This window comes from Phaethon aethereus, assembly GCF_964289735.1.
Source record: "Phaethon aethereus genome assembly, chromosome: 3".
Taxonomy (NCBI): domain Eukaryota; kingdom Metazoa; phylum Chordata; class Aves; order Phaethontiformes; family Phaethontidae; genus Phaethon; species Phaethon aethereus.
In genome coordinates this window covers 129703067-129715520 of record NC_138576.1, presented here as the reverse complement: position 1 = coordinate 129715520, position 12454 = coordinate 129703067, and the positions used below count along the sequence as shown (strand labels likewise).

Below are 12454 nucleotides of genomic sequence, written 5' to 3'. Positions count from 1 at the left end.
AAAGGGCAAAATCAGAATAGGCACAGGCACAAAGTGAGATACTGATTAGTAAGGGTTGTAAAAGGAATAAGAAGAAGTGTTAAGTACACAAAAAGGAAGAGTGCAGCAAATGGAAGTATAGGTCTGCTACTTAACAGTGAAGGAGAAAAAAATAACAGATGACAAGGTATAGGCTGAAATGCTTAATGGATACTTTCCTTCAATTTTCGCTAAAAAGCATAATAATAATAATAGCATCCTGGTCTCTGAGCAGTCAAAGGAATTGGGCATCTAGAGTGAGTTAATTCATTGCTGGAAGAGAAATGAGCACAGACCTTGGATAGTCCTTCCTACTGTTTCATACTCACAGTGGATCTGGTGGTTTTGTTAATTTAAGAAAAAAATAGTTTCGATGTTTTGCATGTTCTGTTTTTCATCATATTAAAAATGTAGTTCATTATTGGTACAATTGCCAATGGGTGGTGAGAAAGGCTCAAGTGCTGGGCTCAGTGAAGTGGCAGGAAGACAGCATGCTCGTGGGGACAATAGTCGTATAGCAATCAATTTCCACTTCTGAAAGATGTGTTCAGTGCTTGTGGAAGGCATGTTGTCTTAAGCATGGGAATTGTCATCTTTAATTTGTCACAGAGTGAACTGCTACTCCTTTTTTTTTTTTTATAGGTCATTTAATGTGAGAAGCGCAACAACCGATGACCTACTTGGTGTCAAAATGCTCATTAAAACCCTTAGCTTGAATGAAAGTATATTGAATGACTTAAAGATATTTACACTGGCTCGCAGGGATCCAGTGAGTATTTGCTGCAACTATACTTAGAAGAGAATGGATAAATACTGGTAAAAACTTCCAGAATTTATTATATTACTCTAAACTAGTATACTATATATATATATATATAGTATATAGGTACTCAAGTCAGTACCAACAGTTGATATAGCCTGTATTTGGCCTGACTTGACAGTTAATCTAAACCTGTGGCATATACAAACTACCCTTCCTCTTCGGAGACTCCTCAAATGCAGAGACAGAAATAGACTGGATGCATTTTTGGCCACCCACAGCCTGATTTGCATTGTTGCTTTTTCTTCTACATCTGGTTGTGTGATTAGTATGTACTTGTGTTTTGTCACATGATGGGGCCCTCTTTCTCCTTCCGATGATGTGACCAGTCATATGCCCATCAGACAGTAGGGAACATCTGCATTTTTCTTGTGTGATGCATAGACAAAAAAACAAGCACTATCATTACCAATCGTGCAGCTGTAGGAAAATCCATTTTATGCAAGTATTGATGGAGAGTATCTGTTTTAATTAATATTCTTTCCTAAGATCAGAACTTAACCCAGGACTACATAAGGGACTGAGCTTATAGCACTTCTGTAGCAGCTAGATCCTAACTGAAACTTTAGTTGAGTAAAGTTCTGCATGGTCAAGAGTCCAGCCATATACACTGTTTAAATGTTATGCCTTGAGTTAAGGAAGAATGGCTAAACCGGGGTACTGTGTAGAATGTGTACTGGGAGGAAAGCATTTTAACTGTGATCATGTGGTGAAATACAGCTATGATTAAAAAGAAAGATTACTAATGAAATAGGAAACGTGCTTATGTTGCCTTTGCCTTGCAGGATGGGACCCCAGTACAGGCTTTCATAGCAGAAGTTTTGGATCAAATAGTTGGCATTTCTATCATTAGAGATGAAATGGTAAATTCTATTTCTGTATTGTATGAAAACTGGAACGCTTAGCCCTCAACACTTAAGGCTGAGTTTCGTGCTTGCTTCCCCTGCCCCGCCCCGTGAATGTCTATTAACCTGTATCAGACATTGTTGTAAAAGCGTCAAATATGCATGCCCTGTAAATAAAGGTGGGCAAGCTGCAAGAATAGATTTTGGTACAGTGAAAAGATTTTTTTTTAAAAAATATATTTTCAGTCAGCGTGCTTTAATTGAGAACAACTCTCAAAGGCACTTAATTTTTGTGTTCAAATTTAGTTCCTTAATTGACAGAAAGCAACTAATTTGCACTCACTAAAATATTGCAAATGTAGCTGTTTCATCACTGCTGACTTACAAACTCTTATTTTCCAGGATATTGAGTATATTCGATCACATTACAACATCGAAGATTTTATCTATTTTAATCACCACCAGCAAGAGGAACATGGACATCTTTACCACTTTGTCTTAAATCCTATATTTCATCACTATACAAAACACTTTCTAAAGGAGATTCTTCGCTTGGCCCACAAATCTTCTCTTTACTATCCTATTTATCCACAGTATGTGGAAGGCAAGGTAAGGAAAAACTTATTTGTATTTCTTAGATTAAATATTGTCACTTTTTCTAACTTTATTTTTCTCTTGGCTTCTCTGAATGATAGTAAACAGGAACTTTCTTGGCAACCTGCAGTAGATTGTACTTTCTTTTCTTCTGGTATGATATAATCTGCACTCATGGACATAGCTGTTGCATAGCAGGGTTAGTCCGCAGCGTGCTCAGTAGTGCATGTGAGTCCAGACTTACACAGTATCTTCAGTAAGTGTGTGGAGGAGCAGAAATTTGAAGTGTACTTGGCCTTGGCTCTTTACCTAGTCTGTGAAGAGAGAAGAGCTCTTCCTAGGGAGTGGCTGCTTCTGAGTAGTGTCACTCTTTGCAGGTGTCTGTTTCTCAGTTGAATTTAGAGAATCCTAGGGCAACTGTTCTCTAAACGTGGTCAGATGTCTTAAGTTACACAGGTTAGTGTGTTGTCCTGGGAGCAGCACAGTAGAGGAGTAATTTGTTTGCTACCTCCTCACTTGTTTCTGGGGGCAGTATATCTGCTGCTTACTCATATAAAATTTGTGTACTGCTGTTGCCTTGTGCGTTGTCAGCCCCCTCCATAAATGTGCTGTAGTACTGATAGTCAAGTTTCTGCCCTTTCCTGTCCATTCCCAATAGCAAGCATCCTGTATTCCCACTCCTGCCTAAGTTAGGACCCTGTGTCTGAGTTGCAAGCTGTAGTTTGTGTTTGACTTCCTTTCTTGCCCTTGTGTTGGATGTATAGGTGAAGAAACAAGAAACTTGCAGCTCATCAACTGAGGAGACCAACATGACAGTTTTTAGTGAATTGTTTTTAACATGCTAGTGCACTTGGTATACCTTTGTCACTTGCAAATCATTTACCAGTCAGGTTTTAGATGACAAGGTATAAAGCACATATCGCATCTTGTATTAATGATTTGTATTTCCTGTCACAGTTTAATAATAATAGAACCTGATCAAGTTGTACTGTCCCACGTACTGCCACTCAGCTGCATAATTAATTTTGAGAGGTAACAGTATTTGTTTAGATTCAGGACAAAGTGGAGGGCAGGGAAGAAAGAAGGAATGATGTCACTGCACATAACATAGAATGAGTAAATGCAAGGGGATAAAATTAAAAACGCATATAGGTGGTTTATAAGGACCCCTCAAAAGTTGAGTTAGGTACTCTAGACTGTGTTTCATCGAAAGTCAATGGCACCTAGGCACCTCATCATCACTGAAAATGTGACTTGTGTTTCTGCAAGTGCCACAGGAGAACAATAAGAACCTAATGCTGTGTGAGAAAATCCATTTCAGAGAAGAATGTAATTTATGGAAGGAAAAGAAAAGATTCTTTCAAAAATACTCATGTATCTGTCTTGTCATCAATCTCATGTCAGAAAAGAGAACACAAGGTAAAATTGTCAAATGCGTCAACTCCTTGATGTGTAGCCATCTAAACTGCTATCTGGCCCAGCTTAATCACCTAGGCTCCTGCCAGCCTTAATGGAGAAAACACGGTGCATCCAGAGGACAGTTCACCCATCAATCATAACTACCTATCTTAGGATGGAAAGAATTGCCCTCTGGAGATGCTCTTCTCTAACTCTGGGGGGGTGTCTGCATTGCTAGCTGAAGTAAGCACCTAGCTTTCAGATGGTGACTGAGATGAATTCTGTCCTCGGTGACTTGGGTGTCTTTGAAATTGCCACCATTTTTAACATAGAAATTCTGACAGGTTAGACATAGGTCCATTTTCAGAAGGATGTTTTTTTCCTGTGCAGTGCACTTATCTGGAGTTCTATTAAATGTTCTCTTGAGGAACCAATGGCCTTGCGTAGCATTAGGTTCTCAGATCCTTAAGAGGCAGTTACGAAAATGCAGTTTAATGGCAGTGGATGGAAGAGAAAAGTTAAATCTTACTAATGATTCCAGATTTCCAGGCTACAAGAGTTCCTTTAAGTTACTTTAGCTTACCATTGCTTTCTAATAAGTGGTAAATGTGATATTTTACTCAGTCCTCAACATAGTACCATCAAATTTTTTCAATATTTGTGGATGGAACGCTACTTCAGTGTAATTTAGTTTTTATTAATGTTCGTTCTCTATTTCCTGTAATTCTTTTTTTTTCCCCTTTTCATATTGCAGATTATGACAGAGCCAGTCATGCTGTAATAAATGGAATATAGCTGTTTCTAATGATCCATGCTATTCACATTAGCATTAGGGGTTTTGTTCACTTCAAGTTTATGCCAGTTTATTAACATTTATCACTCACATAAAATTGACATTTCAGTCGGTATAGAATTTCTATATAAATTCATAACGATTCTTTGCCAAATAAGCAAAGGTTAGCAGTAAGCAGATAACATAGCTTAATGAGGTCAAATCAAGCTGATTCATGATCACTATGGAGAAAAATATCCTCCTGGGGAAAATACTTGTGCTGAAAAATCCCATAAACCAAACCACTTGTTTATCTGTCATTCCCACAGAGATAGTAATGTAATTACTCTCATAATTATCTTCATTAGTGTCAGGAATTATCTGCAATTCATTCCTCTGCTCTGAGTATGTTTGTTTATTTGCTGATTTTTCTCTCAGATTTAGCCAACAGAGTAAGAATTTTGTATTTGCAAAGCCATACAACAGACATCTGTGATGCACTGTTCTGACATTCTCTCCGCTGAAATATAGATCGCTGTCTTTCAGTTTCAGAATCCCTGTGCCCATTCCCTGACATCTGCCCTTCATTACATGGTTCCCGTGCGACCAAGACGACAGATTGTCTATCCTCTGGAAGAGCTTGGCATAAATGCTCCATCAGAGCAGGTCTCCAAGGATCAGGTGGGTAACAGAAGCGGCAGCAGGCAAGAGGCATAGTGCCAGCTAATGCAGGGTTTGGCAGATGGGATGGCATTACCATCTTAGTGTTGATAGGTTGCTTCTTAATTACACTGAACATGGTGTCCATACCCTTACAACCCCAGCTTTGCTTCTGTGCGACCATCGCTTCTCCTAAGCTTGAATTTCAAGCACGTTACGAACAGCAATCACTGAACTATAACATTTACATACTAAATGCTTACATTTTAACAGTATTTTTTCATGACATTACTTTCAAGCTCCCAACACGTTTTAAGTGCTCTGACTTTCTGTTTAGCCCTTCTTCCTGGTAAGTTTATATAGGTATTATGTTCTGCAAGTGGAAAAAAAGACAACATCATGCTTCTAACTATTTCTGTAGCAACTGCTTGAGTATATTTTATTTTTCAGTCACAAAGTCAGGTTTCTTCCATGCACAAGATATCCTCAAAGAACACTTCAAAATATGAGGAATGATTTAGCAGCAAGGGAAAAGATTGTTTTCACTACTGAACAATTCTTATTTGCGTAGCACTCATGCAGCCTGGAGGTTCTAAATTAAAAGTCTCTTAAAATTTCATTTGTTAAATAACTTACACCTTATTCTGGCTTACCTTTTTAAGCAACTAAAATTTTATGTGAAGATGATTCCTCACAAGAGTAACTAGCAAAGCTGAAATATTAGGAAAAACACCATTAGTGATGGATACTCTCAGTAGGTAGCAGTAATTTCCTAAGGAAACATAATTAGGGAGCTTTATGTCTGTCTACTAACTTCCAGTTGGCTGAGATGGGCTCCCATATAATATTTTTAGCGCTGTCCTTTTCACAGTTAGTAATTTTTGGCATCCAAAACTCTTAATTAGGCAGTAGTTGGCAAAGCAAAATCCAGAACGTGGCTGGGGCCATTGGTGTGAGTTTGGCTTTGTTGAACAGTCTTCCCTCAACATGCACATCCCTGCCTTCCTCTTCTCTCCAGAATAAACTATCCGATGCTTTTCTTTAAACTACTTCCTATTTAATCTTTAAAATGAACTGTTGCTCTTGTACTAGAAGAGCTAATCTTAGCATTTTTGTGGGAGCTGGAAAATCAGACTTCCAGTGTTTGAGAGATTTGCAAATCTGTTGTCTCCTCTGTTCCCAGGTTCTTCCTGAGGATTTCTGAGAGTTGCAGGTAGTGAGATAACTGTTTAAAATCTCAGAAGTTTAGTGAATTGCTAGTTAATAAAATGTGCAAGGTTTTCCCTAAAAAAGTTTTACTGGGAAAAAAAAAATGAAGCTAGCCACTGTAGAAGTATCCAAGCATATGCACAGGCATTAATTATAGATTTTTGACAGACTATGTTCTATCAAAACTGACATCTGGGGTTGATCCCTAGGTGGTAACTTGAGGGTGCTACTGCTGCCTTTAGTTTTCTGAAATACCAAGAATTTGAAACCATATAAAGCTAAATTGACTCTTCTGTTGAGTGAATGCGATGACCTTTGGCCACCATACGGTGGGAAAGCTTTATAACAAGAGGTAACCTACCACAGGGGACTAAGTGTACTCATGAAAGTAAGAAGCTGGTCCTGTGTTTAGATCTTGGATGTTTTGTTACCTCTGGTAGTAGCCAGGCATAAGGCATTTGCCCTCTCTCTACTCTGAAGTATAGAAAGGAAGATTGATCCCCATCAATAATATTGCAGTTCCCTGCAAAATCCTGCAGCCAAGTTGCAAATAAAATGAGGTGTATTTTATAAAATTAATATAATCAAATTTCAGTTGGCACAAAATTATTATACTTTTACCTTTTTGTAGCAATCAAAAGGCCTGCTCAGATACTCTGTAAACAGAAAGATACACTCAGTGTTGCAAAGAGCAAAACATCTCGCCAAGGAGTTAAATGTGTTAACTCTGCAAAATGGAAATGCTAAGAATTGTCACCTTAAAGACTGTGAGACAAGGTGAGACACGTTTTGGTTGTAGAAGATGCTAGCAGGCTAGGAAGTGAGGTAAAAGGAAAATGGGGGAAAAAATGTTGTAAGGAAAGCGTGGAGAGGGAGCAAAGTGAAAGACTGACGAAGAGGCTGGAACAGGAATTGGAGGCAAGTTGTCTGAGGCAAGCACCTGGATAGCAGTAAGGAGAAAATGTCTGCTGTCATCTTTGTTACAGTGGTTTTAAACAAGATAGGGGCAGGACCTTAGAAGCTTTGGGCAAGCAGCGATTCCAAGTAGTTGAGCCTGCTCCCCATTTCTTTATCACACTTCTCTATTCTAGCTCACCAACCTTGTTTTAGCTGAGGAGGCTTTGCCTTCTCATATTAAAAAGGACTTCTTTCTGACATTAACCCATGCCTGCTTTGTTCCTGAAAGCTGGAGGATGGATTACCGTTACAATTCTTGTTTTAGATAGCTCTGCAAGGATGGCAGGACTTTTTCACACAAACTACAATGCAGAGATGCTAAGTGTAAGTCAGTATCAGAGATGTGAAATTTTCATTTGACTGCCTGTCCTAATTAATTGCTCGAGTATCTATCGCTTGTGATGGAGATAATTGTAATGAAGCTTTGATACCCACAAGATGCCCCTTGATATCTAGCCATCATTATCTGCTTCTCATCTACTGCTCTTTCAGCTTTCTGCCTTCCTCTTTTTCTAGCCTTTTTTGAGCTAGTCTCTCCTTTTCTTGCTGCAAAATTTATTTTTCATCTGTAACAGCTTGAGGCTCAGCAGCTCAGCCATTCTAAGCACAGCTCTTGATTTGTGCATATATATCTCTGTAGACTATTAGTGGCTTAGTATCTTAGAGAGACTGCACAGTGGGAGCCCTGGGACTCAATCAGTTTGTGCACCTCTTTAATATGTTCCTGCCTGCTTGTGAGCATGAGGAGATTCACTTATAAATATTGACCCAGTACAGATAACTCAGCCAGGACCCCTTTCCGTTTCCTTCCTCCAAAGCCAGAAGCGAAAGCAGCAATCTAAACCAGAAAAGCTTTGCCCTCAGCGAATTCCCATACGTTGCCAGTCCAGATGGATCTTGGCTGTGCTGGAGAAGTGGTTTTCTTGCAGGTCTGGATCGGTTGTTGCAGACAGATGAGCACCAGAAATGTTAAGTCTGTGGTAACTTGTTCTTATTGCCCCTCTGTCAAATCTCTCTACTCTACTGCAGTGTCTGGAAAAATCAAAAAGGGGGAAACTCCCATGAGCCGCTGTGCCATGGGTTCCTGGCCTTCTGGTAGGCAGTATTTCGTGGTGTCTAAGGAAGCATAGGTCCTTTTTTCTCTAGTCTCTCTGGGAGAGCTGGATATAAGGTAGAGACATTTACTCTTAAAATCCAGAAATTTATCATATAAAAATGTAACTTACCATTACCTGAATGGCTATTTAACTGCAGTTTTCCAGCCACCCCATTCTCCCCATGTCCTTCTGATATTTGCCTTGGTTCAATATTGTTTCTAGTTTGAGCCAGGCTTTCGGTTTGTGTTGCCTCTTTGCTTATCGTTAAAATGACTATGACTCTGAAGAAATAGAGTTTAGGAACTCTGCCTGTTTCTACTCTCTGTTGCCTGGCCTTTTTGCTGAAGCTTTGCGTAGGTTTTAAGGCAACCACAAGTTTTTTCACTCTCTTAAACCGCTGCTTCATCTCTGCATCAGAAGATCTGTCACTTCCCAAGCAGTGGCTCTCCATTTCCTAAAGGGCTGCAAATCCTTATGAACATAATGGTATCTTCCTATAACAGTCACTAATGACAGAGTATGTTTTTACCCTGCTCCTTGAGATGGCAAATAGATTTTGCTGCTGATTTTCTGTGTCTGTTCCTACAAAACTCTGTCTTCCATTGCTCTGCTGAAGAGTTTTGGATAAATCAGGTGAGGATTGATTGAGAAGGCACAGAAGGGGAGGCATTAAACTCCCTTGTCTCCCATCGCAGCCCTCTGGAATAGCACAGCTGCTAACAATCTTATTTGCATTTAGTCCTAGAGCTGCCCAGACTTTGGGATGCCTGTTCAGCCTGTGTCTCTGCAGTAAGCATATCGGAGGTTCCACATATTAGCTCAAAATTGCATCAGGCCATACATCTGCCATGCTCTAGAGTTTCATGACACAGACCTGAAAAAGCTCCTGTCTGCTCATTAGATCAAACACTTTCTACAGCTGTTCCAAATCAAAAGGAAATCTCTGATTTTTGTATTCTGAATCAGTAACTAGTATTGAAGTGCCAATTGGCAGAAGATCCAAAGATTCGAAATCTTAATTCCCACAGTGTTAAAACAGATTAGATTATTATTGTGTTTTGCACATCTGTCAGTCATTTCACTCATGTTATGTTAAAAAACAGTTGTTTACAACAGAATACTAAATATCTTATAAAGTGCTGCTGGTCTTTACGATGCATGTAATTATTGGCAGAGTAGAAAACTATAGATAATTAAATAATTTTTAATGATATCTTCATAAATAAACAATATATAAACTTGTTTGCTTTCTCACCATCTGGGAGCATTCTGTTATCCATCTGCTTCATGTAATTATCAATAAAAGGGAAGAATAGGTGATATAATTAACAAGAATAACTGATCCACGATGAAAAACAAAAATGTCACACATCTGTTGAATTATTTTCTTGGTTTTGCCCTTTCATTATTATTATGCTATTGGGTTTATTTTTTTTTTAAATTTCATGGCTGCATTCAGGCTGTCAGGTTTTATTGCACAGTTCAGAATATTTTTTTTCTGCTACAGCTCATAAAAAGAAGAGAGAACAATTACTAAAGCATTGCAGAAGCCCATACAGTGTTTATTTTTAAAAAAAACAAACCAGCATTTTCTCAGTTAATTTTGTACTTGAAGTGATGCTACAGGTGCATTACAGGAAATGTTTAAATCGGGACAAGAAGTAATGAGGGAAGGAGTGACAGGCAAAAAGCTGTAGTCAGATGTCCAGCCCAGCTTTGTGTTCTCTGAGCTAGTTGACTTTAGACTTAACAAGAGTCTAGTGTTGCTAGGATGGTGGGATAGATGTCCAGGAAATGATGTGGGGGGAGAATGCCTGTACAGCAGTGAGTTCTGTACTCCTTCAGTGGCCATGGCTTCATTTCTGTGTGACTAAACAGTGTGCTTTCTCAGTGGTCCTTTATTTAAAAAAGCCTCCAAACAAAAATAACTTTCATGTTACATCCTTTAATTTGCTATTTGAGATTATACGTTTTCCTCAGGTTAGCTGGAAGTTGGCTTACCTGACTGAAAAGCGCACAGGGGACCTTATCAGGATGAATACTGTTTTGAATCTGAATGGAAGACCTCATGTACATGGAATTCAGTAATGCAGTACATGAAAATGTGCTGCCTTTTGTGTTGAGCAGTGGCATCAGCTGCAAGGAGGTGGTATCCTTCTGCTCCTTGATACTTGCATTGCCTTACAGACTATGTGAATTGAACTATTGTCACTAGAATAGTAAAGTCTGCTTAATTCGTGTGTAACGAGTTTGTCTTAATAATAGCAGTAGCCTTTTTTCTTCAAAAGAGGATTTTTCCTTTGCCATTTTGAGTAAAACTTTCAAGGTCCTCTCTTCCCCTCAAAGTAGTCGTGGAGCTTTCACTGTCGCATCATCAGTGGTATGTACTGTTTTGTGGATGTGTAGTCTGTGGACTCCATGACTCTCTGGACCATCTAGAAGGGGTTTGCAAGAACAAGAAGCTAAGCAAAGTGGGCCTATTGTCTATAGTCTTACGTTGTGTGTAGTTCTGTGCTACCACATGGGGTTAGAACGTGAGAAAAGGCTGAAAACTTGCCCTCCTGTTTGTAGTCTGGGAAAAATGGAAGCTTAACTACAGAAGTAGCGGTAAATGTTACTGGAAGGTCCAATAATAAATTGGCAACGCTAACTGAATAGTTTTCAGTGTCAGTATGCATGTAGTTTTGTCTGTTTACTTGATTCTATGCTCATGGTTATGGCAAATGCTATGAATAAATGGCCTGAGAGCAGGTTAAAATAATTAGGAAAAAAAAAAGTAAAATGAGATAAAATAAGTAAGATTTATGAAATATTTTTATGCAATACATCATTGTTTTTAGAGTAATCTTATAACTTGTTCTATTGAAGTGTATGTTCATACATATTCTTTGTATTGCAGAAGATACCCAAATGAGTTGCAAGTGCAAGTACTGTCCTGGACTACTTGGTATTAAATGAGTGTTGTTTTATGTCCATTGTTAAGTTGCAGGACTTCAGAATAAAATGTGTCCAATATGTTTGCCATGGTTTCTAAAAAACATCTAGCTATCAGGTAAAACTGGGAAAAAAAAAAATCTAAAACATTTTAAAGTTTGACAGAAATTTTCACTTTTGAGGCAGCTTGTTTAGAAAGGAAAATAAAACACATATATGTGAGTGTTTGTATAGGAAACTCTTCTCTAGATTATAGTGTCTCCCCTAGCAAACTCCTGAGGCATTTCACTCTCTGTAGATTCTACTTTCTTATGTTTAGGCCACATAATTAGAAGTTGCCCTAACTCTTCACTTCTATGTTAGTTTGTTTGTGTAGTTGGGACATACCTGACTACACCTTCCTCAGTACTTCTTACTGAAAAAAATTGAACATGATCGTGTTTTGGATCAACAGCCCAGGTTGAGCATAATCCATTACCCTGACCCATCATGGAAGAGGAGTGGAAAGGACTCAGAATTGATACACTGACAGTTAACACCTTGCTGTCAAGGTGGAGTTAAGCAGAGGAAAATGAAGGGACACTTGCAACACGACTGCAAGTCCCAACTCGTCTAGGGAGTGCAGCTAGAAAATTTTAGCTTGGTTGCATTTAAAAGATAATAAAAACAAGGAATTAAAATAAGCAGATTTTAAAACGTGGAGAGGCTGTGTACAACAGAACAATCTGTTTTGAAGAAGCAAAGCTTTTCGCTTCTAACTGAACAGCTGAGAGAACTTGAGGAAGCAAGGTTTTTTGCCTTATGTGTCCAAAGAGAAATGTCAAGAAGGTGGACGGGTACAGATACAAGTACTATAAAGCAACAGAGCCTTTGCTTTGGAGTGCATGCCCACCTGAAGTGCAAATGTGTGTAAGAGCACATCTCAGTGCAGCTTACAGAGCTGCACTTGCTGGGAAGTATCTGTTCCCCATTGTGGCCTGTATGCATTACCACAGAAATAGTTACCTGTGCTTCTGTGGATGCCTTCTCCTCAGCTGTACTCCGTAATAAAAGTTGAAAGTACCCTGAATTACTAAGAGTGGTTAAGAAAAGCAGTTGGTGCTATTTTACTTTATAGCTGTCTGCCTTATAGCAAAGTGTATTCTGACTT

General features: G+C 38.8%; 1 protein-coding gene across 1 annotated transcript in view; it reads left to right on the top strand.

The window, feature by feature from the left end:
- Window positions 1-12454, top strand: part of CFAP61 (cilia and flagella associated protein 61) — a gene marked incomplete at its 5' end in the record, with an annotated part of 105162 nt that overhangs the window by 27256 nt on the left and 65452 nt on the right. Inside the window, 4 exons of the mRNA XM_081998644.1 lie at window positions 661-787; window positions 1624-1701; window positions 2086-2292; window positions 4994-5128. Of these exons, the coding sequence (XP_081854770.1) occupies window positions 661-787; window positions 1624-1701; window positions 2086-2292; window positions 4994-5128 (547 nt within the window). The remainder of the gene's footprint in view (window positions 1-660; window positions 788-1623; window positions 1702-2085; window positions 2293-4993; window positions 5129-12454) is intronic.